A 25,958-nucleotide genomic window follows, 5' to 3' on the forward strand; every position below is an offset into this window, starting at 1 on the left:
CTGGAAACTGAGTATTTTTTGTATGGAATCTACATAGGCGTACAGCTGCCCATTATCAGCAACCATCACTCCAATGGCACATTGCGTTAGCTAATCCAAGTTTATCATTTTATAATGCTAATTGATGATTAGAAAACCCTTTTGCAATAATGTTAGCACATTTCCAGCTGAAAACTGCCTAGAAGGCCAGCATCCCAGAGTCACCTCTTCACTGTTGACATTGAGACTGGTGTTTTGCAGGTACTATTTAATGAAGCTGCCAGTTGAAGAGTCTGTTTCTCAAACTAGACACACTAATGTACTTGTCCTCTTGCTCAAGTGTGCACCGGGGCCTCCCACTCCTCTTTAAATTCTGGTTAGAGCCAGTTTGCGCTGTTCTGTGAAAGGAGTAGTAACTCAGCGTTGTACGAGATCTTCAGTTTGTTGGCAATTTCTCACATGGAATAGCCTTCATTTCTCAGAACAAGAATAGACTGATGAGTTTCGGAAGGAAGTTCTTTGTTTCTGGCCATTTTGAGCCTGTAATCAAACCCACAAATGCTGATACTCAACTAGTTTAAAGCCAGTTTTATTGCTTCTTTAATCAGGACAACAGTTTTCAGCTGTGCTAACATAATTGCAAAAGGGTTTTCTAATGATTAACTTGGATTAGTTAACACAATGTGCCATTGGAACATAGGAGTGATGGTTGCTGATAATGGGCCTCTGTACATATTCCATAAGAAAATCAGCTGTTTCCAGCTACAATAGTAATTTATAACATTAACAATGTCTACACTGTATTTCTGATCAATTGTATATTTTTATGGGAAAAAAATAATTTTCTTTCAAAAATGTCTAAAGTGACTCAACTCTTGAACGGTAGTGTATATTTGTTCAATATCGACAAACTGCTTTTCGACTGGTAGTGAGATTGAAGCGAAGTAGAGCAGTTATCTGACTTGGTCCGAGCTAACCCCTGTACCGTATGAGACATTGTGTTCTGTAAATATATGTATAGGCAGTAGAGAAATACAGACACCTCATGCATATAAACTATGGAAGTAGCATCCACAACCAATAATCAAACAGGAGGAAGAAAATGAAATGGGAAGATGTTTTAGCCCAGTGTTTATCAACCAGAGAACTTATCCTTTAACTGGTTTGTTCTGTGGCTTATGCCTGGTTACATTTCTCTTCTGTAGTCCCTTCCCCTAGCTTATTTGATGTCCACCATTTTGAAATACATAGTTTTGAAATTTGTTGGCATCAGATCAGAAGTCACCTCTCATCAAATCTCCAGCGGAGTGTCAGGAAGAGGTTGCTATGGAAACTGGGGTGATAACTGTCAGCGCTTTGGGAACAGAGCGAGAAGAAAAAATGATTTAGCTTCTGGACTTCTAATGGTGTAAATACAATAATATAAAAATGACCAATGTTCTATTCCTTTCCATCTTATCCCACAGTGAAGTGTCCTGATGTACTACACCGTTTAGAGATCAATCTGAATATCAGGTCGAGGACAGGAGAAGCCATAGTTCAACACTACTCCCCCACAGGAAACACTATTGTACAGGTGTGTCGGTCTGTTTAAGTTGAGTACACTGAGAATAAGGCCACAGTAAAGACATGAGATAGATAATGCTTAGAATTGAGTGGTGTATTCTTCTCGTGGATCAGGGTAGAGTTTAAGTTGAACTTTATTTTTTTCTAGTTGATTTTACAATGTCTAATGGCTCATATTCTGCTTAAGAAATGACCCTTCCAAATGTACTCCTTGATTTTCCTCTGGTCATAGGTAAGCCAATATACAGTACATGGTTTGCTTACTTATAGTAGGACATTATACGTTTTAGTTGTCTTTTTCCAGTTCAATTAGCATACTGTAGACTACAGTGCAACATCAAACAGATGGGAGTATAAAACACAGAATGAATTGAAATAACAGGCATCCTACTGCAATCCCCAATATCAGGTTGAGTACAGTAGCGTAGACGAGGGGCTCCCTTCTAGACCCAGATACACATCTACTGCTTTTATTCTTCAACAAATATTAAACAGCAAAAAAAGGATAATGTAGTCAAGAGCATCATTGATCTGCTGGTGATGAGTGGAGTCATGGGACCTCCATGGTGACCAGTTTATCATTAGTGACAGTGGGGAGTGTGTATCGCTGTCAGTTAGATCCTGTAAATACTATAAAGAGTGGAAAAGATTGTGCTGTGTCCTTTACGTTATGTATGTTATTGAAATTAAATATTTAAAATAAGAGAAATTCAAAAAAGATGACAAACATGAAAACCAAATTAAATGACCAGTTTTAGTTGAGTGTGCTACGTCAACCACTAAGGTGACATTTTGGGTTCTTGCTAACTCAAACATTCACCCCACAGACAGGCTTTAGCAACACCCCTTTAGGCACACATGTGACATCATCATTAGGAGACACATGTGTCACCTTTGAGATCCAACACCCACCCAATTGCTGGCCAATCTGTTGATAGAGCAGAGAAGTAGAGCTGAACCAATTAAAAACAGCTTTCAGAGAGCCTGCTTTTATACAGGAACCTATCGCATCTTGCCAATATAGCCCATGGCTTTGAGCTCCAGACATACTCCATCTCTTACCTGTACCAGTTTGTTTTGTTTTTCTGTCCTGTAAGAGCTTAGTTGAAGCCCTTCTATCTTCCCTGATAGATACAGTACACCAAGGATTCCCTATTCCTGTATAGCAGCTCAAACATCCAGTTAACAGTTCATCAAAACTTTGGACTTCAATACATAAACAAACTAGATTCTTCACTGTATAACTAGACCATCGGTAATGTGACAAATAAAGTTATCTTTAAAAAATGAGGACTTGTACAAATCTAAAAGTAAAAAAATAAATAAATACACTCTGCCTTGTCATGGGTTTGGTCTTATGAATAAAATATATGCTTGATGTTCAAATGAGTCTGACGGTCTCTTTCTTGTGCTTGTGTCACAATAACAGTTTCATGAATCTGTTCATTTATAGAGTAAAATCCTAACTTCAGATGTCAACATTAATGCATGATTTAGGTCCAAGCTACAATCATGTATCTCAGACCAACAACCTGATTATAGACTAGGCTATATGAAATTGTCATCTGTACAATTTGTTTACATGAAGGTCTGTCTAGTTCGTAAAGACATGTTTGAACTTAACTACCACTCCTCTTCTGGGTGTGAGATGTGAAAGAGAATGTATTAATATAATCCTGTATTTAAAAATAACACACACCGTCTTTTGTAAAAACTAGCCCGGTTTCCCCGATAGCGATGGAACTTAGGCTTACCAGTGTTTTAACAATGCATCTTTTCTACAACGGCTGAAGATAAAACACCACACAGTTGCTAAGTGCGTCATTGAGGCATAGTGCTTTTGGGAAACCGGGCGCAGTCTTTGGGTGGTGTTGTCACTGGGATGCAGGCTCCACATGAGGGTGCCCGCATCCATAGAATTAGAATTAGTAGATCAGACACTCATGTGGAACAATGGCCATGCTGGATGTACCATTTCTAATGTTTGAAAAGGTGCTGCTTCCACAGTCTGATATGGCTTAAAGAACTGTCTTTCCACACTTTGAGGTTAAGTTTGGGGGTACCTCATCCACAGTAATAGAGGTACTAGAACTAGTCTTACTTAAGGTATAGTACAAGCAGTACTGTAGGTTTGAGGGTGCATCAGCCACACTGGCAGCAGGAAGGTTTGGGGGTGCAGTGCGGGGTGCAGCAGGGCTCAAGATCAGGGTCGCTACCTTTCCCGATCTGGCTCTCCCCAAACACCATGGAGGCTTCAAACTGTTTCTTGACCACGCCTATCCTCTGCAGCAGGGCCTGCAGGTCGGGGCGTCCCAGTGGAGACAAGGGATAGTTCTCACTGGGGTCAGACTCCAAGTCAAACAGCAGGGGAGGATCATGGGGCTTCAGGAAGGAGATTATGTGACAGTCCTGGTCTGGGGTGGTCTCACTGTGGCCTGCACCTGGGAAAGGTGGTTCAGATAGAAATGTTAGATTTAGGCCAGGTTCCATTTCAGCCTCTGGCTGGCCCCTTTGCCAGAGTTTAGAAATGCATCTTGTTGTTAAAAGGCTAATTACAAAAGAGCACAGCAATCACATCATGAACACAAAACAGGAACTTTGGAGTACCCTATTCTGCAGTATGACATTGTGCGTGACTCTCTCACACACACTTACCGCGTGTGTAGAAGTGAGCCTTGTATTTGCCCAGCCTGAGAGCGAACAGACCGTACTTCTCACTGGGGTCTGTAGGGTAGAACATCATGGCCTCTCTCTTACTCTACAACACAGGAAGTTAAATAGGTATGAATAACAATGTCTAAGTGTTTTAAGTCCAGAACACATTATGCAATGTATCCATCTTCTATTCTTCAACCCAAATTACATTTAACTACACTCAGAGGGAAGTGAATAATGTCTCCCATACCGGTCCGTGGTTGACCAAGATGTCCGTCATGTCCACTCCGTCCAGCTGCACCATTGGAAGTTTGGCCCCCGCCAGCCCTGCGATGGTGGGCATGATGTCCAGGGTGCTGGCCAGCTCATGGGTGACCCCTAGAAAATATAGTTCAAATAAGATGTACAGTGCCTTTGGAAAGTATTATAAGACCCCTTGACTTTCCCAAATTGTTACGTTACAGCCTTATTCTAAAATTGATTAAAAAAAACTTTTCCCTCAGCAATCTACACACAATAATGATTTTGGCAAAAGAAAACAGATTTCAGACCCTTTGCTAAGAGACATGAAATTGAGCTCAGGTTCATCCTGTTTCCATTAATCATCTTTGAGATGTTTCTCCAACTTGATTGGAGTCTACCTGTGGTAAATTCAATTGATTGGACATGATTTGGAAAGGCCCACAGTTGACGTCAGAGCAAAAACCAAGCCGTGAGGTTGAAGGAATTGTCCGTAGAGCTTTGAGAAAGGATTGTGTCGAGGCACACATGTGCAAAAGGGTACCAAAACATTTCTGCCTCATTGAAGGTCCCCAAGAACACAGTGATCTCCATCATTTTTAAGTGGAAGAAGTTTGGAACCACCAAGACTTCAACGCAGGAGTGGCTTCGGGACAAGTCTCCGAATATCCTTGAGTGGCCTAGCCAGAGCCCAGACTTGAACCTGATCTAACATCTCTGGAAAGATCTGAAAAATAGCTGTGCAGCAACACTCCCCATCGGATCTGCAGAGAAGGGAGAAACTCCCCAAATACAGGTGAGCCAAGCTTGTAGCGTTATACCCAAGAAGACTCGAGGATGTAATCACTGCCAAAGGTGCTTCAACAAAGTACTGAGTAAAGGGTCTGATACTTATATAAATGTCATATTTTATTTTATGCAAAGATTTCTAAAAACCTGTTTTTGCTTTGTCATTATGGGGTATTGTGTGTACATTGATGAGGGAAAAAAACAATTTAATATTTTTTAATAAGGCTGTAACATAACAAAATGTGGAAAAAGTCAAGGGGTCTGAATAGTTTCTGAATGCACGGTAGTTCCGAATCTAGTTGAAATGGAGGGTGCTAAATGTGACCATGCCAACTAACTCCTGCTCTGTGAATACCCCCATACACATATGTCAGCAGTATGATAAGCCTGGCAATTTTTTTATTGAAATTAAACAAGGGATCTTCAAGGCTACAACATTCAGCCAATATGGGTGGGTGAGTGTGATGATACATGTATTTTGTAGTTGAGAGGACATATCTCTCCTGACAGACCTGGTGTGATGGTCCCAGGCCAGTAGGCGATGGCAGGTTCTCTCATGCCCCCTTCATAGGTGGTGCCCTTACCACACTTCAGAGGACCAGCATTACCCCCCCGAGACATACGCATCAACTCAGGCCTGGGTGGGGAGAGAGGGGGATTGGAGAGATTCCCCAAAGGTTGAAATGTGAAAGGCTCTTAGTCCTTTCATATTTGTTGTAAAACCAGTAGTAAACACAAGCACACATACTGTAGGCAACTAAACCATTACATAATATCCGTACACGCTGCTAGTAAACTACACTGACACACCATCACACAGTTCCTACCCATTATCAGCAGTGAACAGTATGAGAGTGTTGTTGAGGACTCCAGTATGTTCCAGAGCTGAGAGCAGATTCCCTACTGTAGAGTCAAATTCCAGCAGAGCGTCACCAAATGGACCCCTTCGAGACCGCCCTGCCGTTGCCGGGCCTGCATACTGGGGGTAGTGGGTGTGCTGGAGGACAGAAAGGGGGGAAGAGACTGTTCACCTGGAAGATTGTTGGAGGAGCACCCACTTCCTTTGAACTTGAAACGATTGTTAGCATCTCACATGAGAGGAAGAAGAGATGACTACATGAGAGGGGTAGTAGAGGAAGAAGAGATGACTACATGAGAGGGGTAGTAGAGGAAGAAGAGATGACTACATGAGAGGGGTAGTAGAGGAAGAAGAGATGACTACATGAGAGGGGTAGTAGAGGAAGAAGAGATGACTACATGAGGGGTAGTAGAGGAAGAAGAGATGACTACATGAGGGGTAGTAGAGGAAGAAGAGATGACTACATGAGAGGGGTAGTAGAGGAAGAAGAGATGACTACATGAGAGGGGTAGTAGAGGAAGAAGAGATGATTACATGAGGGGTAGTAGAGGAAGAAGAGATGATTACATGAGGGGTAGTAGAGGAAGAAGAGATGACTACATGAGAGGGGTAGTAGAGGAAGAAGAGATGACTACATGAGAGGGGTAGTAGAGGAAGACTACATGAGAGGGGTAGTAGAGGAAGAAGAGATGATTACATGAGGGGTAGTAGAGGAAGAAGACATGACTACATGAGAGGGGTAGTAGAGGAAGAAGAGATGACTACATGAGAGGGGTAGTAGAGGAAGACTACATGAGAGGGGTAGTAGAGGAAGAAGAGATGATTACATGAGAGGGTTAGTAGAGGAAGAAGAGATGACTACATGAGAGGGGTAGTAGAGGAAGAAGAGATGACTACATGAGAGGGGTAGTAGAGGAAGACTACATGAGAGGGGTAGTAGAGGAAGAAGAGATGATTACATGAGAGGGGTAGTAGAGGAAGAAGAGATGACTACATGAGAGGGGTAGTAGAGGAAGAAGAGATGACTACATGAGAGGGGTAGTAGAGGAAGAAGAGATGACTACATGAGAGGGGTAGTAGAGGAAGAAGAGATGACTACATGAGAGGGGTAGTAGAGGAAGACTACATGAGAGGGGTAGTAGAGGAAGACTACATGAGAGGGGTAGTAGAGAAAGAAGAGATGATTACATGAGAGGGGTAGTAGAGGAAGAAGGGTTGTTTCTTCCTGGTAGACTGGGTGATGAAGTCTGTGGCAAAGTCACTGTAAGCCCTCTCCAGATCCAGGAAGTCCACAGGCTGCTGCTTTATGACATCATTGTGCATTAGTGGGATGGTTACCACGCCGACGTCACAGTTTCCGAAGCATTTAACATCTGGAGGGAAACATGTCAGATTCTGACAGGGTCCCTGGGAAAGAAAGAGACAAGGAGAGAGAGTTAAGAGAGATACAAACAAAAGGGAAAGGCAGAGAGGGAGAAGAGGATGAGAGCAAGATTGAGAAAGAGAGCAGACTAACGCAAAAGTGTCAATGTCATTTCTCTCCCTTAGCTGTGGCAATGAATACAGAGACACTGACAATATACAGTGCTTGAGGAAAGCATTCAGACCCCTTGACATTTACAGCCTTATCCTAAAATGTATTAATTAATTTAAAACATGTAAAATCCTCAATCTACACACAATACCCCATAATGAAAGTGCAAACAGGTTTAGAAATGTTTGCAAATGTATCAAAAAATAAAAACATTTAGCACTTGACATTTAGTTCAGGTGCATCCTGTTTCCATTGATCATCCTTGAGATGTTTCTGCAACTTGATTTGAGTCCATCTGTGGTGCATTTAATTGATTGGACAGGATTTGAAAAGGCACACACCAGTGTCCCACAGTTGACAGTGCATGTCAGAGTAAAAACCAAGCCATAAGGTCGAAGTAATTGTCCGTAGAGCTCCGAGACAGGAGTCTGTCAAGGCACAGATCTGGGGAAGGGTATAAAAAAAATGTCTGCAGCATTGAAGATTCCCAAGAACACAGTGGCCTCCATCAGACTTAAATGGAAGACGTTTGGAACCACAAGACTCTTCCTAGAGCTGTCCGCCCGGCCAAACTGAGCAATCGGGCGAGAAGGGCCTTGGTCAAGGAGGTGACCAAGAACCCGATAGTCACTATGACAGACCTCCAGAGTTCCTCTGTGGAGATTGAAGAAACTTCCAGAAGGACAACCATCTGGTTGGTCATGACTCACAGAAACACCATTATCCCAGAAACCCTAGACCCACCCCAATTTGCACACCGCCCCAACAGATCCACAGATGATGCAATCTCAAATGCACTCAACACGGCCCTTTCCGATCTGGACAAAAGGAACACCTATGTGAGAATGCTATTCATAGACTAGATTTCATCGTTCCAACACTATAGTGCCCTCAAAGCTCATCACTAAGCTAAGGACCCTGGGACTAAAACACCTCCCTCTGCAACTGGATTCTTGACTTCCTGATGGGCCGCCCCTAGGTGGTAAGGTTAGGTAACAACACATCCACCATGCTGATCCTCAACACAGGGGCGTGTTCAGTCCCCTCCTGTACACCCTGTTCACTAATTACCGCATGGCCAAGTCCGAGTCCAATACCATCATCAAGTTTCCCGATGACAACAGTGGTAGGACTGATTACCGATTAACAATATGACAGCCTATAGGCAGGTGATCAGAGAACTGGCCGTGTGGTGTCAGGACAAAAAAGATGATCGTGGACTACAGGAAAAGGCTGTAGTGGAGCAGGTTGAGAGCTTCAAGTTCCTTGGTGTCCACATCATCAACAAACTATCATGGTCCAAACACACTAAGATGGTAGTGACAAGGCCTATTCCCCCTCAGGAGACTAAAAATATTTGGCATGGGTCCTCAGAACCTCAAAAGGTTCTACAGTGCACCAGAGACCATCCTGACTGGTTGCATTACTGCCTGGTATGGCAAGTGCTCGGCCTCCGACCACAAGCCACTACAGATGGTAGTGCATTTGGCCCTGTACATCACTGGGGCCGAGCTTCCTACCATCCAGGACCTCTATACCAGGTGGTCAGAGGAAGGCCCTAAAAATTGTCAAAGACTCCAGTCAACCTAGTCATAGATTGTTCTCTCTGCTACCGCACGGCAAGCGGTACCGAAGCTCCAAGGCTTGGTCCAAATGGCTTCTTAACCCCGTTCCGCTAGCGGAATCCCTCGCCAACAGCCAATGAAATTGCACGGTGCCAAATTCAATCAACAGAAATCTCATAATTCAATTTTCTCAAACACAAGTATTAGGCACCATTTTAAATGTAAAATTCTCGTTAATCCAACCACAGTGTCCGATTTCAAAAAAGATTTTTGGCGAAAGCAAAACAAATCATTATGTTAGGTCAGCAACTAGTCACAGAAAGCATACAGCGATTTTCCAAGCAAAAAGAAGAGTCACAAAAAGCAGAACAATTGATAAAATGAATCACTAACCTTTGATATTCTTCCTCAGATGACACTCCCGGGACAACATGTTACACAATACATGTATGTTTTGCTCGATCAAGTTCATATCCAAAAACCTCAGTTTACATTTGGCTTTGCCTCTAAAACATCCCGTGAATTTGCACAGAGCCACATTAAATCACATAAATACTCATAATAAAAGATACAAGTGTGATTCACAGATTTAAGGATATACTTCTCATTAACTTGTTATGGTTGCAATCCCCCTATCGGGATAAGCATCATCAACAACCGCTGAATGGCATAGCGCTACATACAAATATTACTATAAATATTTATATTAATGAAATCACAAGTGCAATATAGGAAAACACAGCTTAGCCTTTTGTTAATCCACGTGTCGTGTCAGATTTTGAAATTATGCTTTACAGCGAAAGCAATCCAAGCATTTGTGTAAATTTATCGATCGCACGATAAAACATTAAGTACACTTAGCATCAGGTAGCTCGGTCACGAAAATCAGAAAAGCAATCAAATTAATCGTTTACCTTTGATCTTTGGATGTTTTCACTCACAAGACTCCCAGTTACACAACAAATGTTCTGTTTGCTCCATAAAGATGATTTTTATATCCAAAATAGCTCCGTTTGTTTGTCGCGTTATGTTCAGAAATCCACAGTAAAGAGCGGTCACGACAACGCAGACGATAATTCCAAATAATATCCATAATGTCCACAGAAACATGTCAAACGTTTTTTTATAATCAATCCTCAGGTTGTTTTTAAAATATATAATTGATAATATATCAACCGCAAATGTCTTTCACAGTAGGAGAGGGGAAGACAATGGCTGTCCAAATTCTGTTGCGCAAGCAAAACTCATATGACCACTTGACGCGATGTTATCGTTCTGGCTCATTTTTTCAAAATAAAAGCCTGAAACTATGTCTGAAGACTGTTAACACCTTGAGGAAGCAATAGGAAATGTGGAGGTGGGGTTATGGTATAAGCTACGGACAACGAACACAATTGCATTTGATAGGTTGCTATTTGAATTTGCCCAGCGACAGCCCCAAAACCTGAAGGATCTGGAGAAGGTCTATATGGAGGAGTGGGCCAAAATCCCTGCTGCAGTGTGTGCAAACCTAGTCAAGAACCACAGGAAACATATGATCTCTGTAATTGCAAACAAAGGTTTCTGTACCAAATATTAAGTTCTTCTTTTCTGATGTATCAAATACTTATGTCATGCAATAAAAGGCTAATTAATTACTTAAAAATCATACAATGTGATTTTCTGGATATTTGTTTTAGATTCCGTCTCTCACAGTTGAAGTGTACCTATGATAAAAATTACAGACCTCTACATGCTTTGTAAGTAGGAAAACCTGCAAAATCGGCAGTGTATCAAATACTTGTTATCCCCACTGTATGTGGAATTGTGTTGTCTGACAAAACTGCCCATTTTAGAGTGGCATTTTATTGTTCCCAGCACAAGGTGCATCTGTCTAATGATCATGTTATTTAATTAGCTTCTTGATATGCAACACCTGTCAGGTGGATGGATTCTCTTCTCAAAAGAAAAATGCTCAGGATGTAAACAAATTTGTGCACAAGAGAGAAATACGCTTTTTGTTAGTTTGGAACATTTCTGAGATTTTTCAGATCATGAAACATGGGACCAACACTTTACATGTTATATTTATATTTTTGTTCAGTGTAGTAACTACCAGTTACCCAATCAATTAACAACTACCAGTGAACACACTGACCATGTCATGGGAGTAGGGGACCCCCAGGTAGTGGTCAAAGCCCTGTTGGGTGGGCAGGTACATCCCGTTCTCCCCCACGCCCAGGTGCCATTTCCCCATGGCTGCCGTGGCGTACCCCAGGGGCTTTAGCATCTCCGCTATGGTGGTCTCGTTCAGCGGTAGACCCCCGCGGGAACCAGGGTAGAACACCCCCGGGTACACCCCTGACCGGGTCTGGTAGCGCCCTGTCAGCAAAGACGCCCTGATGGGAAAAGACAACCATCATTTAATTTATTTAAAACATTGATACAAGTGGTTGATGAACACAAAATAGATGTAGACCTATCCTATCCATAGCACAACATCGAAATGTTTCTTACAGAAGAAATATGGAAAGCATATGCATAACCATGGTCGCAATTAAAAAGGGAACAGTTTTGAGATTATGGAAAAGACTAAAAGACTAAAAGCTGAGGAAAACTGTTCGCATGATACAAGTCTGAATCCAAACATTACACTGTTGATTGTATGTGCATTTTACATTTACTGTACTTTTCACTGCATTTGTTGATAACGAAATCTGGAAATACTCTTGAAACATTCTGTAACATAATAAGAATATTCTTGGAAAACTTGGGACAAAACAAAACAATGACAAGGGGTTTGAGTGAAAGGTCTAACTGGTGTTTTCAAGTTGCCAAACACACCTCTCCAAAGTGTGCACAGTTCATAAGTAATTTCAGTGCACTTTTATGACAAAGAAGATTCTAACAAGAACAGTGCTCTTAAGAGCCCTCCTAGCTGTGCTGTTGAGGAACTAGAGCAAGCACACTTGTAGTGTGTATGTTTGGAACACAGCCCCGCATCCACACCTTCACACAATTACAGTAGTTCTTTAAGCACTCCAAAACAGTCCATTATAAATCGCAATCTGGGTCAGGTGGGCATATTATAATTTTTTGTAATATGATCTTAGCGTTATGCTTTTACAAGGCAATTCAGAGAAGCAGATTGTAATTTTGGTGAGCATAGAATGGAGTCATGAGTGTATTTAGATGAGTGGTCTGTGGCAATACAACAAACATAGGCTAATTCTGTTCAGGACAACCCAGGGTATAAAGCCATGCCATCTTGTAACTGTACATCAAACATAGGGATCATAAATGTTGACATGAGTTTTATGATATGGATATCTGAAAAGCACATTTGGACTAACGGCTGTTTGGCTTGCTTGTATGGCATAAAAGCGGTATTTATTATAGTCTCATCTTTTAAAATACATTTTAGGGGCCTCCCGAGTGGCTCAGCGGTCTAAGTCACTGCATCACTACAGACCTGGGTTTGATCACGGGCTGTATCATCATTGGACGGCGCACAATTGGCCCAGCGTCGTCTAGGTTAGGGGAGGATTTGGCCGGGGGATCAAACCCGGATTTGGCCACTCATCGAGCTCTAGCAACTCATGGTGGGCCGGGTGCCTGCAGGCTGACATCGGTCGTCAGGTGAACAGTGTTTCTTCCGACACATTGGTGTTCGGCTGGCTTCCGGGTTAAGCAGGTAGGTGTTAAGAAGTGCATTTTCGGAGGACGCATGACTCGACCTTCAACTCCCGAGCCTGTTGGGGAGTTGCAGCAATGAGACCAGATCAAAATTGGGGAGACATTTTACAAAAAAATTTATAATACATTTAGTCCTCATAAATTACAGCATTTCCCAAAAGATGGGGAGTGTCTGCACAGCTATTCTCAGGTCTCTCCAGAGATGTTCGATCGGGTTCAAGTCTGGGCTCTGGCAGGGCCACTCAAGGACATTCAGAGACTTGTTCCGAAGCCACTCCTGCGTTGTCTTGGCTGTGTGCTTAGGATCGTTGTCCTGTTACAAGTTTAACCTTTGCACAAGTCAGAGGTCCTGAGTGCTCGGGAGCAGGTTTTCATCAAGGATCTCTCTGTACTTTGCGCCGTTCATCTTTCCCTTGATCCTCACTAGTCAACCAGTCCTTGCCGCGAAAAACATCCCCACAGCATGCTACTGCAACCATCATGCTACACCATAGGGATGGTGACAGGTTTCCTCCTGACGTGACACTTGGCATTCAGGCCAAAGAGTTCAATCTTGGTTTCATCAAACCAGAGAATATTGTTTCTCATGGTCCGAGAGTCATTTAGGTGCCTTTCGGCAAACTCCAAGAAGACTGTAATTTGCCTTTTACTGAGGAGTGGCTTCCCTGGAAACTCTACCATAAAGGCCTGATTGGTGGAGTGCTTGGTTGGTTGTCCTTCTGGAAGGTACTCCAATCTCCACAGAGGAACTCTTGAGCTCTGTCAGAGTAACCATTGGGTTCTTGTTCACCTCCCTGACCAAGGCCCTTTTCCCCGGATTGCTTAGTTTGGCCGGGTGGCTAGCTCAAGGAAGAGTCTTGATGGTTTTTGGTACCCTACCCCCTGATCTGTGCTTCGACACAAACCTGTCTTGGAGCTCTACGGACAATTACTTCGACCTCATTCCTTGGTTTTCGCTCTGACATGCACTGTCAATATAGACTAGAGGTCGACCGATTAAGATATTTCAACGCCGATACCAGTTATTGGAGGACCAAAATAAGCAGATACAATAAATTGGCCGATTTTTATATATATATATTTGTAATAATGACAACTACAACAATACTGAGTGAACAATGAACACTTTTATTTTAACTTATTATAATACATCAATAAAATCAAATGTTGTCTCAAATAAATAATGAAACATGTTAAATTTGGTTTAAATAATGCAGAAACACAGTGTTGGAAAAGAGAGTAAAAGTGCAATATGTGCCATGTAAAAAAAGCTAGCGTTTAAGTTCCTTACTCAGAACATGAGAACTTATGAAAACTGGGGGATCCTTTTAACATGAGTCTTCAATATTCCCAGGTAAGTTTTAAGTTGTAGTTATTATAGGGCTATTTCTCTCTATACCATTTGTATTTCATATACCTTTGACTATTGGATGTTCTAATTGGTACTTTAGTATTGCCAGCCTAATCTCTGGAGTTGATAGGCTTGAAGTCATAAACAATGCAAACGCAAATGCACGAAAGTGCTGTTTGAATGAATGCTTACGAGCCTGCTCAGTCAGACTGCGCTATCAAATCATAGACTTAATTATAATATAACAACACACAGAAATACGAGCCTTAGGTCATTAATATGGTCGAATCCGGAAACTCTCATTTAGAAAACAAAACGTTTATTCTTTCAGTCAATTCCGGAACTATTCCATCTAACTGGCGGCATCCATAAGTCTAAATATTGCTATTACATTGCACAACCTTCAAATGTTATGTCATAATTATGTAAAATTCTGGCAAATTAGTTTGCAACGAGCCAGGCGGCCCAAACTGTTGCATAATAGTGATTAAGTTAAGATTGATTGTTTTTTATGAGATTAGTTTAATGCTAGCTAGCACCTTACCTTGGCTCCTTGCTGCACTCGCATAACAGGTAGTCAGCCTGACACGCAGTCTCCTCGTGGAGTGCAATGTAATAATCCATAATCGGTGTCCAAAAATGCCGATTACCTTTGTCATTATGGGGTATTGTGTGTAGATTCATGAAAAAAATAAATATTTAATCAATTTTAGAATTAGGCTGTAATGTAACAAAATGTGGAAAAGGGAAGGGATCTGAATACTTTCCGAATGCACTGAATTTTGTATTATCTATTATAGACCTGTATCGGTTAGTGATATGACACTATCTGCCCACAGCATGCATTTTTTGACAACTCAATGTCTAAAGAATCTGTTCTTCTGCAATATGAACACAGAACATTTTCTACTATTATTGTGGCAATTTGACACAATTTACAATCATGGTCTTGAATTGGACTCGTCTGGTCTCGGTCTCGATTTGCTCAGGTCTTGGTCTTAAATCAGTCTCGCTTTAGATTGTCTTAAACACTGCTATCTGCACTGACTCGAGATCAAAGCGAGCCTAGCTGCGTTTGTACATTTGTTGATAATATTTACCTAGTTAAAGCACATTTTTGGTCAGCAATGAAAATCCTGGAAAAGCCAAGGTGTGTGCATCACCTGCGTGTTTGCGCCAGTGGTCCATTGCCGGGGGGGGTCCTAAAATTACTCCACTGGCACTCGTGTATAACCGCAAATACGCAGTTGACGAAACAAATGCTCCATACTCCGGTTGTAAAACTGTCTCTCAAGCGCTCAAAATTGGCTAGGATTCTCCTCTATTCAATACTGGCTATGCAATTCTGACAAAGTCAACAACAAAAAAAGTTATTACAATAGCCTAATTGACAAGTAACTCCTATGCTGTCAAGATCTCCTGTGAGCACTTAATATTTTAACCTTACAAATAGATAAACATCTTAGTTAGCTACCTTAGCCATTTGATCCCTGGTTCATTGAATGAGAGAATCATTTTACAAAGACATAACAAGTATTTGGTTGTAACTGTAATGTTGCAGGGTGACCAATCCTCTTCCCAGAGTCCAGGAGAGCTACTTGATATGCAGGAGTTTGCTCCAGCTGGGTTGGCTAAAAAGCCTGCTAACAAGGAAAAACTTGTTCCAAGGATCAGGCAAAGCTCATTTTCCAGTTTATAAGAGTTTTATTCAAGCAATTGCCAGGAAGTTCCCTCTCAGGATAAAGCTAAATCTGTATTTACACTTCATCTACACAAAGAGCTGTTTACCCCTCAAAGAAGGTGGTACGCTTACAAAAGAGATAAGGGGTAATTGGCTCCATTCCCTTAGAAGAATAGTCAAGACAAGAACAGGTTCTAACCAGTTCTCACAGACTGTGTCTCTAAGATCAATGTGCAGAGGAACAAGGATAGATAAGTACATGAAAGCAGAATAATGTGACTAGGCATACGGAGAGATAATAATAAAAGTAAAATAAAGAACAATGTAGCAGCAACCAATGAGGAGTGTAAAAGGGTGTGTGTATGAGTGTGCATGTATGTGTGTTTCTGTTGTGTAGGTATGCGTGTGTGTGTGTGTGTGTTGTGTGTATACAGTGCCTTTGGAAAGTATTCAGACCCCTTGACTTTTTCTAAATGTAGTGTAGTGTATGAGAATGTGTGAGGGTTTTGTGTGTGAGTGACTATATGGTGTGCATTTAAGTCCCGTGAGTGTGCGTAGGGTCAGTGCAAGATAGAGTCACAGTACAGATAGTTTGGGTAGCATTAATTGACTATTTAGCAGTCTGGCTATTTAGCAGTATTATGGCTTGGGGGTAGAAGCTGTCTCAGGTAGAGGTCGACCGATTATTGGAGGACCCCAAAAAAAGCAGATGCCGATTAATAGGCCGATTTAAAAAAAAATGTATTTGTAATAATGACAATTACAACAATACTGAATGAACACTTATTTTAACTTAATATAATACATCAATAAAATCAATTTAGCCTCAAATAAATAATGAAACCTGTTCAATTTGGTTGAACCTCTAGCGTCGAGCATTCCCGTATCCGGGAGCGTAAATCATAGCCTCAAGCTCATTACCATAACGCAACGTTTCCTATTCATGAAAATCGCAAATGAAATGAAATAAATATATTGAAACACAAGCTTAGCCTTTTGTTAACAACACTGTCATCTCAGATTTTAACCAACTTTAACTTTAACCAAAGCTACACAAGCATTTGTGTAAGAGTATTGAAAGCCTAGCATAGCATTAAGCCTAGCATTCAGCAGGCAACAAAACAAGAAAAGCATTACCTTTGAAGAACTTCGGATGTTTTCAATGACGAGACTCTCAGTTAGATAGCAAATGTTCATTTTTTCCAAAAAGATTATTTGTGTAAGAGAAATAGCTCCGTTTTGTTCATCACATTTGGCTAAGAAAAAAAACGAAGAAGTTAAACGAAGAAGTTAAATAATGCAAAAACAAAAAGTGTTGGAGAAGAAAGTAAAAGTGCAATATGTGCCATGTAAGAAAGCTAATGTTTAAGTTCCTTGCTCAGAACATGAGAACATATGAAAGCTGGTGGTTCCTTTCAACATGAGTCTTCAATATTCACAGGTAAGAAGTTTTAGGTTGTAGTTATTATAGGAATTATAGGACTATTTCCCTCTATACCATTTGTATTTCATATACCTTTGACTATTGGATGTTCTTCTAGGCACTTTAGTATTGCCAGTGTAACAGTATAGCTTCCATACCTCTCCTCGCTCCTACCTGGGCTCGAACCAGGAACACATCGACAACAGACACCCTCGAAGCAGCGTTACCCATACAGAGCAAGGGGAACAACTACTCCAAGTCTCAGAGCGAGTGACGTTTGAAAAGCTATTAGCGCGCAACCCGCTAACTAGCTAGCCATTTCACATTGGTTACACCAGCCTAATCTCGGGAGTTGATAGGCTTGAAGTCATGAACAGCGCAATGCTTGAAGCATTGCGAAGAGCTGATGGCAAAACGCACAAAAGTGCTGTTTGAATTAATGCTTACGAGCCTGCTGGTGCCTACAGTCGCTAAGTCAGACTGCTCTATCAAATCATAGACTTAATTATAACATAATAACACACAGAAATACGAGCCTTAGGTCATTAATATGGTCGAATCCGGAAACTATCATCTCGAAAACAAAACATTTATTATTTTAGTGAAATACAGAACCGTTACGTATTTTATCTAACGGGTGCCATCCATAAGTCTAAATATTGCTGTTATATTGCACAACCTTCAATGTTATGTCATAATTAAGTAAAAATCTGGCAAATTAGTTCGCAACGAGCCAGGCGGCCCAAACTGTTGCATATACCCTGAAGTGACACAATTTTCCCTGGCACCTGTGCTGCCTGCTAACTTGGATTTCTTTTAGCTAAATATGCAGGTTTAAAAATATATACTTCTGTGTATTGATTTTAAGAAAGGCATTGATGTTTATGGTTAGGTACAGTCGTGCAACGATTGTGCTTTTTTCGCCAATACGCTTTTGTTAAATCATCTCCTGTTTGGTGAAGTTGGCTGTCTTTGTTAGGAAGAAATAGTCTTCACACAGTTCGCAACGAGCCAGGTGGCCCAAACTGCTGCATATACCCGGACTCTGTTGCAAGAGAAGTGACACCATTTCCCTAGTTAAAATAAATCCATGTTAGCAGGCAATATTAACTAAATATGCAGGTTTAAAAATAAATACTTGTGTATTGATTTTAAGAAAGGCATTGATGTTTATGGTTATGTACATGTTGGAGCAACTACAGTCCTTTTTCGTGAATGCGCACCGCATTGATCATTTGCAATGCAGGACACGCTAGATAAACTAGTAAAGTCATCAATCACGTGTAGTTAACTAGTGATTATGATTGATTGATTGTTTTTTATAAGATAAGTTTAATGCTAGCTAGAAACTTACCTTGGCTTCTTACTGCATTCATGTAACAGGCAGGCTCCTCGTGGAGTGCACTGTAAGGCAGGTGGTTAGAGCGTTGGACTAGTTAACGGTAAAGGTTGCAAGATTGAATCCCCGAGCTGACAAGGTAAAAATCTGTCGTTCTGCCCCTGAACAAGGCAGTTCCCTGACCGTTTCTAGGCCGTTATTGAAAATGAGAACGTGTTCTTAACTGACTTGCCTAAAATATAAATATATATATTTTAAATAAATAAATCAAATCTGCCAAATCGGTGTCGAAAAATACCGATTTCCGATTGTTATGAAAACATGAAATCAGCCCTAATTAAATCGGCCATTCCAATTAATCGGTCAACCTCGGGGCCTGTTGGTTGGAGAGCTGATGTTCCGGTACCATTTGCCGGATGGTAGCGGAGTGAACAGTCTATGGCTTGGATGGCTGGATTCTTTCCCTTGACAGCACCTGATAGAGGTCATGGATGGCAGGGTGCTCGGCCCCAGTGATGTACTGGGCTGTCTGCACCACTATTTGTAGCGCTGGCATTCAAGGGTGGTGCAATTGCCATACCAAGCTGTGATGCAGCCAGTCTCAATGGTGCAGCTGTATAACCTTTTGAGGATCCGAGGGACCATGCAAAGTCTTTTCAGCCTAATTATTATGTGTATATAATTTCAAACTTTACAAATGTTTTTCTTACTACTTGTTGGGTGATAAATGCATATTGCACTGTTGAGGATAGCTTGAAAGTAAGCATTTCACTGTACCTTTCACACCATGTATCCCAGCAAAACTCAACTGGCGGTCCGGGTCCAGACCCAGAGAAGGGTCAATCCGGGCAACATCGCATTTTGTTATATACAAAAGTCAATACATCGTTTTTTAGACAGCTTTTTAAAAAATCTACTGGGCACAGCGGCCTCTTTAACTAACAAACTCTCTTTCTCACGCGCTCTCTCTCGAAGCAACGCCCACCTCTACTAGTGCCCCGTCTAATTCAATCATGTGGTTATATGCAAATACAAAAGGTCGCATCCTACCCAATCACATTAATCCAAATATCCTCTGTGAAACCCTGGGACAAGCAGTCAGAAAGAAACAAAGATTTGACCGCAGTTAAACTGTAAATATCACAGATAGGAGCTTAGTTACCAAAAGTTAGTTAATATGGCTTGACGAGTGGACGGAACAGTATGTGTTCATTCTCCCCGCAACTAGCACAAAACCAATGTGCCTGATATGCCGCGAGTCCGTAGCTCTCGTAAAAAGTACCCATGTTAAGCGCCATTATAACACCAGGCATAGTCAATTCGATTAGACATATACCCTGAACATGGAGGTGAGAACAATCAAGATGAACCAACTCAAATCCCAATATGAGAGTCCCACCAATATGAGAGTTCCATCCTTGTCAATTCCCTGATAGCCCAACAACGTGCAATGGAGTGTTCTCACTGAGGATAGCCTGGGTTTTTGGGAGAAAAAAAACATTTTCAGACGCTGAGATGGTAAAATAATGCATGTGTGAAGTTTGACACCTTGCTTGAAGGTAAACAAAAAGATGAGCTCAGAGAAAGATCAAACAGATCGCACATCAATGAGGACAACTGAAATATTAGCTGAAGATTTACCTTCACACATTGATGAGGCCATTGAGAATGCACCATGCATTTCATTAGCTGTGGATGAATCAACTGATAATACTGATAATGCCCAGCTTCTGGTGTTTGTCAGATTTATAACGAAACCAAGAAAGAATTCTTGAAGAGCTGTTGGGCTTAACACATCTAGAAGCACGAACATGGTGAGAGGATATCCATGAGGCCATCAAAGGGATGCTGACAAGAAGGGGGATAGATCTGAAGTCAGGGGACTCCATCAGCACAGATGGAGCTCCAGCCATGATAGGAAGAGGGAGGTGACTGGTGCACATTTGAAAGAGGACCACCCTGACCTGACATCATATCACTGCATCATCCATCAATCTGTCCTGTGTGCCAGTCTGGGAAAAGAGTATTCTAAGGTCATGACAACAATGATGAAACTGATCAACTTTTTGAGAACAACTTCATCCCTACAACACTGCCATTCTGACAAAGACCAATGCCAGTTGATGACTTACTACTGCACAACAATATCAGATGGCTCAGCAAAGGCACGGTTTTTGAACGCTTTTGAGCCATTCAGGAATAAATCAAAGCTTTCTTATCAGAGCAAAAGTGTGATATGGCAACTAAGTTTCCTGAGTTTTTGGAAGATGAGAAGATGGAAACAGTGGAATTTTTGACAGACATTACATCACACCTCAATGTTAAGCTGCAGAGACGGGACAACACTGTGTGTGATATGATAACAGCAGTCTGAGCTTTCCAAAAGAAATTTGAGCTTTTCAAGAATGATCTCCAAGGAGAACTTGTCCACTTCCCCAGTCTTCTGAGGTGTTCTGAGATGTTCCCAATGATCTCCAAGGAGAACTTGTCCACTTCCCCAGTCTTCTGAGATGTTCCCAATGATCTCCAAGGAGAACTTGTCCACTTCCCCAGTCTTCTGAGGTGTTCTGAGATGTTCCCAATGATCTCCAAGGAGAACTTGTCCACTTCCCCAGTCTTCTAAGGTGTTCTGAGATGTTCCCAATGATCTCCAAGGAGAACTTGTCCACTTCCCCAGTCTTCTGAGATGTTCCCAATGATCTCCAAGGAGAACTTGTCCACTTCCCCAGTCTTCTGAGGTGTTCTGAGATGTTCCCAATGATCTCCAAGGAGAACTTGTCCACTTCCCCAGTCTTCTGAGATGTTCCCAACCATGTTGATTTCATCCAGAAATTGATGGATAACTTTAAGGCTCACTTTGATGACTTCGCTGTTGGAAGAGAACTGCTGCTGCTAATCCAGAAACCCTTCTTGGTCACAAAGAAGCTAAAAAAAAAATCTTCAGATGGGTAGGTGTTGCATCACTGCAAATGGGGTTGACTAAGCTGCAAGAAGATGTGGCTTTGAAGGAGCAGGCTGGTGATTGTGACCCTGTCACTTTCTGGGGAAAGATGGTGCCTGCAATTGATGTCCCTGTTCTCAAGAAACTGGCACTATACATCCTGATCAGAAAGTATAATTTATCTCATTAATGCAGGGCAATGCCCAGGGTGACATATATACTTGATTATAAACTCGGAGGTTTAAGCCCTGAATGCTGATTGGCTGACAGCCGTGCTATATCAGACCGTATACCATGGGTATGACCAAACATGTATTATTTCCTAGAGGTCGACCGATTAATCGGCATGGTCGATTAATTAGAGCCGATTTCAAGTTTTTATAACAATTGGTAATCTGCATTTTTGGATGCCGATTATGGCCGATTACATTGCACTCCACGAGGAGACTGGTGGCAGGCTGACCACCTGTTACGCGAGTGCAGCAATGAGCCAAGGTAAGTTGCTAGCTAGCATTAAACTTATCTTACAAAAAACAATCAATCTTAACATAATCACTAGTTAACTACACATGGTTGATGATATTACTAGTTTATCTAGCTCGTCCTGCGTTGCATATATTCAATGCGGTGCCTGTTAATTTATCATCAAGTCACAACCTACTTCGCCAAACGGGTGACGATTTAACAAGCGCATTCGCAAAAAAAGCACTGTCGTTGCATTGATGTTTATGGTTAGGTCCACATTGGTGCCTTTCTTAAAATCAATACACAAGTACATTTTTTTTAAACTGCATATGTAGTTAATATTGCCTGCTAACATGAATTTCTTTTAAAACTAGTTAGGGATAGGCGGGACGCAATGTGTCAACTAGCCAATTGCCAGGGAAAATGCAGAGCGCCAGATTCAAATAAAATACTATAAATTCAAACTTTCATTAAATCACACATGTAAGATACTCAATTAAAGCTACCCTCGTTGTGAATCCAGCCTACATGTCAGATTTTTAAAATGCTTTTCGACGAAAGCATAAGAAGCTATTATCTGATGATGGCACTAGCAGTAAACAAAGGGGTTAGCATATTTCAACCCTGCAGGTGCTACACAAAATGCTGAAATAAAATATAAAACATGCAATACCTTTGACAAGCTTCTTTTGTTGGCACTCCAATATGTCCCATAAACATCACAATTGGTCTTTTTGTTCGATTAATTCCGTCCATATATATCCAAAATGTCCATTTATAAAGCGCGTTTGATCCAGAAAAAAACAGCTTACAAAAAAACACAACGTCACTACAAAATATTTCAAAAGTTGCCTATAAACTTTGCCAAAATATTTCAAACTACTTTTGTAATACAACTTTAGGTATTTTTAAACGTTAATAATCGATCAAATTGTAGACGGGGCAATCTGTGTTCAATACAGGAATGAAAACAAACCAGCGCCACTTTTCACGTCTTGCGCAACTCTCAACAGTGTACCCAGTTCCTGGTTGGCCTACTTCTTCATTGCACAAAGGAATAACCTCAACCAAATTCCAAAGACTGGTGACATCCAGTGGAAGCGGTAGGAACTGAAAACAGGTTCCTAAGAAATATCCCTTGGCAATGACAGTGAACGGAGAGAGGCAAAAATATATATATATTCTGAACAGTTAGTCCTCGGGGTTTTGCCTGCTACATAAGTTCTGTTATACTCACAGACATGATTCAAACAGTTTTAGAAACTTCAGTGTTTTCTATCCAAATCTATGAATAATATGCATATCTTATATTCTTGGCATGAGTAGCAGGAAGTTGAAATTGGGAACGCTATTTATCCAAAAGTGAAAATTCTGCCCCCTAGCCCCAAGAGGTTCTAGGGAAATTGTTTCACTTCTCTTGTGATCTGTGCAAGCAGAGTCAGAGTATATGCATGCGAACTGTGTGAAGACCATTTCTTCCTAAAAAATACTAATTAATTTGCCAGAATTTTACATAATTATGACGTAAAATAGGTTGTGCAATTTAACAGCAATATTTAGACTTAGGGTTGCCGCCCGTTCGATAAAATACAGAACGGTTCCGTATTTCACTGAAAGAATAAACGTTTTGTTTTTGAAATTATAGTTTCTGGATTTGACCATATTAATGACCTAAGGCTCGTATTTCTGTGTGTTTATTATATTATTATTAAGTCTATGATTTGATATTTGATAGAGCAGTCTGACTGAGCGGTGGTAGGCAGCACTTTCCTGCGTTTGCCAGCAGCTCTTCGCTGTGCTTCAAACATTGTGCTGTTTATGACTTCAAGCCTATCAACACCCAAGATTAGGCTGGCAATACTATTGTGCCTATAAGAACATCCAATAGTCAAAATGTATATGAAATACAAATGGTATAGAGAGAAATAGTCCTATAATAACTACAACCTAAAACTTCTTAACTGGGAATATTGAAGACTCATGTTAAAAAGAACGAACAGGTTTCATATGTTCTCATGTTCTGAGCAAGGAACTTAAACGTTAGCTTTTTTTACATGGCACATATTGCACTTTTACTCTCTTTTCCAACACTGTGTTTTTGCATTATCTATTTGAGACTAAATTGATTTTATTGATGTATTATATTAAGTTAAAAATAAGTGTTCATTCAATGTTGTTGTAATTGTCATCATTACAAATATATAAATAAATAAGTCTGCTTTTTTTGGTCCTCCAATAATCGGTATCGGTGTTGAAAAATCATACAACAGTCGACCTCTAATTTTTACACCTTTAATTACAGATTATACTGGCAATAAGGCACCTCAGAGGTTTGTGGTATATGGCCAATATACCACGGCTAAGGGCTGTATCCGGGCACTCCGCATTGTGTCTCGCAGAAGTGCTTTATTGCTTAATTATTGCATGGCACACAGTGAAGTTCTGAGCATTCAGATGATTATTTAGGTTAAACTCTTTTGTTCTCCAGAAAACATGCACTTGATTTAATTTTAATTTTATTCAAGGCCCATGTACAATGGTTCACAGTGAACCTTTTGCATAGATAAATATGCAAGCACTTTTCATCTTGCGCAAAGTTGATGAAATATTGCACATGTTTACATTCGAAAGAAGTTGTATTTCATTCACATTTTAGTGTAATTTAATGTACATTTTATATAACAACATGTTTCTTAAGTCGTAGACGACTATGTTTGTTACTACGCTGTATCACAGCGCCGATAAAGTACAATATCCATCCGGACTTTTGCCACCTAGGAAATGTGTCACTGGACCTTCTCAAATAGTAGTTGAGTATCCCTGCTGTATCCTGTGCACGTGACCAATATTTAGATTTTTTTTCACTGCCCACCTCACTCACCCCTAAACTGTAGAGTTGTTCCTCATATATACCCCACAGCCTCCTGATTTTGATAAGGATATTAGCTATTGTTACTGCAATATGTTGCTAGTTAGTTACTACCTGGAGGGGCTGCAGACGGGACTGGTGCAGTAGAAGTCAGTGAATCTCAGTCCGTCGGCCGCCAATCGGTCCAGGTTGGGCGTGAGCGAGGTTGGATGACCGTAGCATCCTAGGTCGCCGAACCCCAGGTCGTCCGCGAACAGGAGGATGAAATTCGAGGGAGGGGAGCCCGAGCAGCTCGTAACAAGCAGGTACAGTAAGGTGGTGAGAGATAGAAAATGGCCCATTCTGACTGACTGTTGCAACAAGCAGAAGTTAGTCATGAAAAGGAAAAGTGCTTAACGTTAGCTATCTAACGTTTAAAGCTACTTCGCTTTTAAAAAGTGTTCAAGGTCGAGGCCTAACGATTTAAATAAATTGCTATACGTGTTCACTTATTCTCCAATGTTATGTAATATTCCCTGTATCGTTGAGATAATAGCTGCGAGAGTTTGCTACACTACACAACTGACGCAACATAAAAAAATCATGTGATGACACAGTTGGCGCATTTGAACGTCGTCAGCAGTGTTTTGGAAATGAAAGTCCGTGGTCTACCACAAGGGGTCACCATATCACCATGTTTTGCTTGGCCGTGGCAGGTTTCCCCATCACCCCATCCTACTCTCTAAGTTTGCTTTGAAGATTCTTACCTTGACTCATTAAACTCCTGTCAACTGGTCTATGTGACACCTACTGCCTGCCTTGTCTTGGTCATGCTCACGGTATGATGGGTGGCCAACCCTCTTCCAGGAGAGTTACTGGTTAGAAAACCTAAAAACAGGCTTTTGTTCCAGGCCTAGGCCTGGCCTACTCTATCACACCCAAATCAGCTGACTATTAGAATCAGATGTGTTTAGAGCAGGGATGGAGCAAACTCATATCGTTCTCTAGGATATTAGTTGGCCACTTGCCGGCTTTTCTTCTTCGATGG

At 41.2% G+C, this 25,958-nt stretch overlaps 1 protein-coding gene across 1 annotated transcript; it reads right to left on the reverse strand.

The window, feature by feature from the left end:
- Window positions 1-1,661: 1,661 nt before the first annotated feature.
- Window positions 1,662-25,541, reverse strand: arsa (arylsulfatase A). The gene is made up of 8 exons (XM_024379629.2): window positions 25,046-25,541; window positions 11,325-11,565; window positions 7,277-7,495; window positions 6,057-6,226; window positions 5,742-5,866; window positions 4,451-4,578; window positions 4,201-4,303; window positions 1,662-3,986 (listed from the first exon to the last, which is right to left on the reverse strand). Exons 1-8 carry the CDS (start codon window positions 25,306-25,308, stop codon window positions 3,688-3,690), a joined length of 1,548 nt encoding a protein of 515 aa, XP_024235397.1. The 5' UTR covers window positions 25,309-25,541; the 3' UTR covers window positions 1,662-3,687.
- Window positions 25,542-25,958: the final 417 nt, after the last annotated feature.

The sequence above is a fragment of the Oncorhynchus tshawytscha genome, linkage group LG19, assembly GCF_018296145.1.
Source record: "Oncorhynchus tshawytscha isolate Ot180627B linkage group LG19, Otsh_v2.0, whole genome shotgun sequence".
NCBI classification, from domain to species: domain Eukaryota; kingdom Metazoa; phylum Chordata; class Actinopteri; order Salmoniformes; family Salmonidae; genus Oncorhynchus; species Oncorhynchus tshawytscha.

Bases quoted from the DNA above. Each gene is read 5' to 3' on its own strand.
- arsa (XM_024379629.2), bottom strand. From the start codon at position 25,308: ATGACTAACTTCTGCTTGTTGCAACAGTCAGTCAGAATGGGCCATTTT. The intron at 4,579-5,741 runs GTCTGTCAGGAG...TATATTTTCTAG, and splicing joins GCCTGGGACCATCACACCAG to GGGTCACCCATGAGCTGGCC. The intron at 3,987-4,200 runs GTAAGTGTGTGT...CACCTTTCCCAG, and splicing joins GGCTCACTTCTACACACGCG to GTGCAGGCCACAGTGAGACC.